The sequence below is a fragment of the Anopheles nili genome, chromosome 2 (genome assembly GCF_943737925.1).
Source record: "Anopheles nili chromosome 2, idAnoNiliSN_F5_01, whole genome shotgun sequence".
NCBI lineage: Eukaryota > Metazoa > Arthropoda > Insecta > Diptera > Culicidae > Anopheles > Anopheles nili.
The window spans coordinates 47316942-47324876 of NC_071291.1; the positions used below are offsets into that span (position 1 = coordinate 47316942).

The window sequence follows — 7935 nt, forward strand, 5'->3', positions numbered from 1 at the left end:
TGTTGGTGGCGCTGGATCAGCTCTGCTTCGAGTACGATCGGGCGATCGCCAGCATTTCCCTCCGATGGAAGGATGCCTCGTTGAGCCCCACGGTCGTGATTGATGAGCAAAGAAACATGACAGCACATAAACACCAATTTCCATTCACATTTCCTTCAGCCGATCGAGGCCTCGGGGAGATTTCCCGAGAACGAGAGCGCAACTCGTCTCGATAAACATCCGATTCCGTCGAAGTTTCCGGTTATGTCTCTGGGCCCGGTACTCCCAGGTTTCGAACGGAGTTGGTGTGTGTGTGTTGTTCCTGCCGATTTCCGGTTGGTTCACCTTTCACCGGACGTACGAAGCTGAAGCCTAACGTGCTAGATTATTTGTGTTGCGGCCGGTCTCGGGAACTGGGAAGGTTGGCCAGGGCAGCAGGATAGCAGTCGATGTTTGACATATTTACCGACGCTGGAAACTCATTTTTGCTGCATTGTTCCCTAGGCCGACGAGCAGCACTTTCGCTGGAAGAGATTTAACGTCGATCTCAGGCCACTCAAACGTCGGCATCATCGACACAGCCACGTGCCGTATTGATCGCGGCCCCTTTGCTTCGTACCAGCAACTCGAGCACCTTAAACACTCATTTACATAAACACATAAATGGGCCTCGGTTTGCTTGCACCATTGGACATGCGGTCGTGGAGGGTGCGGCCAAAGCCCAAACGGGAACCGATGAGTAAGTGCAAGAGTGCAAAGAACGATGGCCCAACAGAACCATCACCATCATCATCATCATCATCAAGCGAGTGGGGACGATCAGCAGGCATCGATCGTTTTTTATATTTAGATTTGCATGATCCTCCCTCACACCATCTTCTCTGATGGGAGTGCAGCGCCGTCGCGTTAGTGTTGTCCACCCATCACACCGATCGAGTCGATCCATCAAAGCGACGTCAATAAACAAACGCCAAGAATATCAAATTAGTGTCAGTTGAGGAGGGAACAAACGCGCACAATGCGGCGATCTACTGCGACGAGTCGTGTGGTGTAGGTGAAGAAAGTTCCCCAAGGTAGCGATCGGTTGGGTGAGGTACCGCGGGGAGGAGACAGGAGGTGGTTGTGCCGGAAGCGGAAACTAAACTTCCCGTAAAGGCATCCACATCTTCCCCTGCCCAGCGTAAATTATTAATAGCTGATTTTGTGCGCGTCTTCTGTGCGTCTATATTTATTGATTTCCACCAGCGTCCGGGGCAAGAGTGTTTAACTTCGGTACTGTTTTGTCACCTTTCCAACGAACCGATCGAGTTATTATAAAGTCGATTTTCCTTGGTTCCATTCCAGGATCCAGGATGAATACGCATACGATTCTGTGGGGGTGGGGGGTTTTTTTTCTTCTTCCATTTTCTGCGAACAACAGTCATCAGCCGCGCGCGATCGAGCAACGAAGAAAATGTAAGATCATCGTGGCAAAAGAGTTCAGCAAGAGAGGCAAACCGAAAACAAATCGGAAAAAAATGGGAAGAAAACGGTTTGTTTGTTTGGTTTTTAGGTGTTCGGTGTTCCAACGCGCGCGTATTCCATGCTTCCGGGGGACAAAACACCCGATATATGCTGCACGTGCCCACGGTGCAGCGGAAACGGAAGCGTTAATAATTTTGTTTTTCTCCCCCATGCCGGGTGTTTGATCGAACACGCGTGGCGATCGCCAACCCCGGGACGAGATTAAAACCAAACCGTCTCTCGATGATGTGTAGGTGGTGCCATTTAATGACTCGCCGAAATGATGCATTGTGCTCTGTGATGAGGGTGCACTTGATGATCGTCTCATTACAACGGGTTGTTTGTTCTGCTTCTCTTCATCGTGCAGGTTACGGTTCGTTGCATGATCGCGGTGCAAGCGATCGATCACCGCCACCTCTGATTTCGTCCGGTGGTAGCAACGTCGCGAACGGCAGCACCAACGGCACCAACAGCACGTCCTCCATGACATCCTACCTGGCTGCCCTCGGGTCCAGAGGCGGAACGGTCAGTGGTGGCAATGGTTCCGGGACGGGATCCTCCGTCTACCAGCAGCAGCAACCCGGTGCGGGTGGTGCGATGAAGGAAGAACAGGAACCGAACAGCTTCATCAACATCGACGACCTACCGGTAAGTACCGGTCGCAGGCTCACGGAACACGCGCATTATCGTTTCTCCTTCTGCTGCTTGTCCCGCAGAACTACGGAGTCGTCCCGGCGCACTACGACGATCAGGATCAGTACCATTCGCTACCGGCAGCGGAAACGCAAACGTCCTCGCACGGTTACCTCGAAAACAGCCCCGAGTTCTACTCAGCCATCCAGATGGAGCAGAAGTACATGCCGCCACACTACAAGTCCGGTCCGTACACCAGTCGGGGGGGAGGTCGCTACCATCAACCCCACCACCACCACCATCACAGTGGCAGTGCGGCGGGTGGTGCCGGTGGTGGAACAGGCAGTGGTGGTGGTGGTGGTGGAGGAGGAGGCTCAGGAAATCCACACTCGCAACAGCAGCCCCAGCACCATCAGCACCAGCAACAACAGCAGCAGCAGCAGCAGCAGCAACAGCAGCAACAGCAGCAACAGCATCAACATCATCACCCACACCATCATCCGCATCATCACCCACACCACCATCCGGCCAGCCATCATCAGCCGGGACACCACGGGGACAGTGGATACCCGGAGTACGGTTCCCCGTACGATACACCTCCGTTTCAGACCGTGCCGAGTAACACGACCTCTCCCCAGAGTTCGGCCGCATCCGCGAACGGTGGCCCAGGTGGACCGGGTGGCACCAATGGCGGTGGAACCGGGAGCAGCAACAACAACAACAACAACAACAACGGAGACCTGCTCGGTGGCCACGTGGTCGATCCGTGGAGCTTACACCATCCGGGCCAGCATCCTCACGCTGGTGGGCCACACCCACTGCTGGATTTTCAGCACCCGGCGTACATGGGGACGACGATGGGCTTCGACAAGACGATGCTGGGCACGTACGGGGCGCAGGGTGGCGCACCGTGCTTCACCGGTTCCGGACCGATCCAGTTGTGGCAGTTTCTGCTCGAGCTGCTGACCGACAAAACCTGCCAGAGCTTCATCTCCTGGACCGGGGACGAGTGGGAGTTTAAACTGACCGACCCGGACGAGGTACGATCGCGCGTGTGTGACACGCATACTCCAAAGCCACACACACACACACACCCGGAGCACTAACGGATTGCTTTTCCTTCTACAGGTTGCCCGCCGGTGGGGTGTCCGAAAGAACAAGCCAAAAATGAACTACGAAAAGCTGAGCCGCGGCCTCCGGTACTACTACGACAAGAACATCATCCACAAAACGGCCGGCAAGCGCTACGTGTATCGGTTCGTGTGCGATCTCCAGACGTTGCTGGGGTAAGTGATCACCGCGCGTACCTGTGGCTGTGCGAATGTGCCTGATTGTAACCGAGATCCCTTTATCATTGCTCACCCCACAGCTACTCGGCCAAGCAAGTGCACGAGATGGTTGATCTCAAACCGGACAAGAAAGACGACGAATAGACTGTTCTGTTTTGCGTTGCGTGTTTGTGCGATGTGCCGGTGAACCGGAAGGCCGGACACGCGTTTGCTGTGAACGTGGACCGGATACGTGGTATCCCTCGCTGCTCACTATCGTCCGCTTACCCCGCTCGATCTCCCCGACGAAGAAAAAGAAAGAGAAGCAAAACAAGATTTCCCGCCAAAAAAAAAGAAAACAAACGCGCGTGGTCCTTCCGCGGGCTAGACTGGACTGAACGGCCCGGACTTGGTTCCACCGCGCGCTAGGTCACGGCCGGCAAGCAGACATAGTCGTGTCCTGTCGTTGGGTCGCGTAAAGTAAATTATAACCGCTCTGTCTGTGGGTGGACGTCCGGTGGCGGGGATGCTGCGAGAGATCCTGGCTGCGAAAAGAAAAAAAAAACAAAAGAACACGCACCCGATGCGTACTCGGTTCCTTAAGGACCCTTCTTGCTTACTTCCCCATCCCGATCGGCCCGAGCCTGTGACTATATGATCCGTTCCGTCGTCGATCGCGACCGCGGGACAGTGTTAGCGAGTATTCTTTATTATTTTTACCATTGGCGAAACAAACAAACAAAAAAAAAAGTTGTGTATAAACAAACAAAAAAAAACAAACCGATTATCAACAAGCAAGGTTCATACATTCAGCATGAATGCAGCGTAGCAATTAGTAAGGATATTTTGCGACGGAAGAAGAAGATGAAGATAATACAAGAAGCTTCCAAGAATCCTAGGAACACACGCCCACACACAACCTGAGGGGTGCGTACGAGTGCAAATAAATCGAGGCAGACGAAAATGCCAAGCTAGTACCTAGCGGCAAGTGAAGAGCGAAGCGAAAACAAACACTTACAACCAATCTACTTAATGAGCAATTGAAAAAAAAAAAAAGGACATCCACCCACGCCTCCGAGAGAAGCGTACCCACGCAACCTCAAACCCCGACGGATAACCGTCGTTCGCTTATCGGGGCGGTGGTTTAGATTTGCTCTAACTACACCACCGAAGTGCGTGTGCCGAAGGGAGCAATAGTGTTTTACTGAGACCCAACGGAGGCGGATAGAGAGACAGAGAGAGAGAGAGAGAGAGAGAGAGAGAGAGAGAGAAGCGTGGGTAAAATGTGAGGTTTCGTTTGTTATAGGATCTTCTTTACGCAAGTTAGTTAAAGCAATTGTGAAGTTTTGTGATAAGTTCGTACAGATATAATTATATCTATTGCTATCATTATGGATGCTTTTTTTTTTAATGTTATTTTCTCCCACGAGCAGACGTAGCACACGGGCGCACACGCGCGCGCGTGCACATAGCCTTTTACGAAAAGAGAATTCGCAAAGAATGTCGCTGGAGAGATTTAGGGAACCCGGCGAGTGGTCGTCGTCTATTGATTCCTTACTCCTTCGCCAACTCGCACACGCGCTGCTTGCGTTATCGGTTATCGAGTCTGTTATCGCTATCTTAAAGTATTTTTATTATAGTTTTCCCCCGTCTTTGATTTACGTTTCAATTATTTAAGGGGGTTTCCTTTCCCATGAGGCATGTAAGAGCGAAGCGCTATTGTTTTTTTTACTCCCCCGAGGTGCGAGGAAAACGAGGCCTAAGTTGAAGAAAACGTAATAAAAAAAAATCAACGTAAGAAGAATGAAAACAGCTTTCAGCCCCAACTTTCTGTGAGAATGTGAGCGCATACTGCATCCAGGACATTGATTCCGTTCGTTACGGTTCCATGATCGTTACGGTACGTGATCGATCACATTCGCTTTACTGTTTTGTTCTCGTTAGTTGTTTTGTTCTTTCTGCTCACTCCCTCTTTCTGTCTTTAGCTATCTATTTATCTATCTATCTCTTTCCTTGCCACTCTTGTTATGTTTCGACATCCTGTGATTGTGCGAGAAAGAATGCGAATGGTTAGGCTTGCATGGAAGCAGTAGAGTCCGTTCGTTCTGGACATGGAGACTTTACGGGTAGTTTACGTGTGTGCGATCGAGTTGCGAATTTGGGAACGTGCGTGCGGTGGACCGTTAGAAAAGATCCCACCCACATACACACTCACAAAAATCGCGAGGAAAAGAACGAAACAAAAACGAAACCATATAGCATAGGACTAGCTGTACCGTCTAGATAAGAGTATGTGTCCTCCTGCCTTGTGACTGTCCCGAGAAGAGCCAGTAGGGCAAATTCCTTCAAACTCTCCTGGTGCGATCGATGGCCGCCCGGGCGATGGCCGATGGCTTCCGCTCTGGGGCAGATCACCTCACTCGAACCAAGACGGGAACGAAACGGGAACTCCAGAAACCTCTTGCGAACATTAACGTGTGTGTGTGTGTGCTCGTCTTGTGCAGTTGAAATACAAATTACATGTGCATTGTAGCAGGCAGGAAGAGAGAAAGAGAAAAAGAAAAACAAACAAAAAAGAATGACAACAAAATATACCCGCCACCCGTTCATTGGGTAGTGTGTAGTACTGTATGTAGTAAGAGGAAAAACAGAACGTTGAACGAGAATTAAAGTTATTATTAATTGATGTAAAAACAGTAGACATGTAAAATGCGCTGAGAATGAGAAAAGGAACCCAACTCGTGCCCCCCACACGGTAGGAGGTTGGGAAATTATTAAAAAAAAATAATAAAAAAACATAATCCGTAGTGCTTGCTTGTGTGGAGTTTTCTTATGGCAGTTATGAAATTTGAAGGAATCCAATCGTCGTTGGAGACATATTTAAGCGACGTAAGCATTAGAACTCGAATCGAATTTGCGAATGTAATTAATAACGCAATCGATATTTCGCGACTATTTCATGATTACGAACATAACTAAATACACGTGTGCAGCATAAGGACATTCAGCACAATGCGTACAATGGACACCAGATATCAAAAGGACATGTTTTGGAGATATGGTATAACTAGGTGTTCCAAGTATAACGATGCTTCACAATCGTAACTTTACGTTCAAAGTATCCTTTGTAGAGTCGATTTTCTACTCCTTCTTCTTCTTCTTCTTCTTCTTTGGCCCACTTATAGCTGAGCATGTGGTGCTGACATGGCCAGGTCACCTAGCAATTTCTACGTCGTTCGGTTAATGGCTGCAATCGTCATTCTCCAGGTATATCCAATATCCTGTAGGTCCTGCTCCACCTGATCAAGCCATCCGACTCTCTGTTCTCTCTATGCATATCGTGTGGAGCAAATTACTGACGAAATTCTTCCTCGTTGGGCATGAGTTTGGCATCATCATTCCGAATCATCGCATCCATCCATCATCATGCAGTATATTTCACATTACAGGTAGTAGTCTAACTTATTAAGACTCTCAGGAAGCAGATACTTTGTCTTCGTCGCGCTGATCATCAAATCAATCCTTGATGCTAGGAGTTTTAGTCGGGTTTATTCTTTGCCACGTCATTCATGTCTGTGTCAAAGCTCCGAAGTGAAGGAGATCGAATAAAAATCGTGTTATGAATGTCGAAATGCGCGCTGCAAATATCATCCTCTAGAGCTATATTATTGAAGAAAAGACAGAAGAATCAGTCACCTTAACGTAGTCCCTGTCGAGATTCGAACGGAGCGCAAGCAGCTTATTTGAAACTCTCACCATGCACTGGATTTCATCGTTACCCTTAGCAACGGTTCCAGTTTTGTAGGGAAACCGTTCTGGTGCATATTAGTCTTCCATTGTTTCGGTCTGATCGATGGTATCACAGGCAGCCATGAAGTAAATAAATAGCATGTTTCTGAAATTATTGGAAGATCTGCCTGAAAGATTTGCTCGATGATCGATTTACCTCCAACAAAACCAAAGCTTATTAGCTACTGACAAAATTGATTTAAAAAGGCGCGAGGCTACAGATCTGGCCTCCGGAAAGGATCTTGAAGGTGGGAGTTGAGAGCTGTGATGTTTCGGAAGTTAGCACAGTACAGCCTGTCATCTTTTTTGGGTGGACTACACTGGGTATCTTGCACCAGTACGATCGAGTAGATACTCTAACCACGGACTAAAGGCGTGTTAAGAGCAAATGTAAAGAGTTCTCCGTGTAATATGATGGTTATTGCGCTCTATTCCAAAGCTTAACATAAATGTTCTTATCTTCGTGAACCGTACACGGAACTAGGTCAGACGAATCTTCAACGCGAATTTGCACACGTTGAACCACGGAATGCCCCAATTTGTTTTTTGTTTGTTTTGTTTTTTTTTTACAAAGTTACCCTAATTCGCAGTATTGTTGTAGGAAATCAGCGGGCCTGAAGACTGGTGAGATGAGTCCGGCTTTTTTTAGATTAAAGGACTGATAACTGAAGAGCTAACCAGATATTAGATGGTTCACTGCATTATGGGCTCATGTTTCTATTGATTCTTTTGGTCTGTATAAAGTAAACATTCCTTTATTTGA

General features: G+C 48.6%; 1 protein-coding gene across 1 annotated transcript in view; it reads left to right on the forward strand.

Moving 5' to 3' along the window:
- The window catches only part of LOC128720767 (ETS-like protein pointed), an 81544-nt gene extending 75507 nt beyond the window's left edge, over positions 1-6037 (forward strand). Inside the window, exons 6-9 of the mRNA XM_053814461.1 lie at positions 1850-2130; positions 2199-3155; positions 3244-3401; positions 3485-6037. Of these exons, the coding sequence (XP_053670436.1) occupies positions 1850-2130; positions 2199-3155; positions 3244-3401; positions 3485-3548 (1460 nt within the window). The 3' untranslated portion in view covers positions 3549-6037. The remainder of the gene's footprint in view (positions 1-1849; positions 2131-2198; positions 3156-3243; positions 3402-3484) is intronic.
- The last annotated feature ends 1898 nt before the right edge of the window (positions 6038-7935 follow it).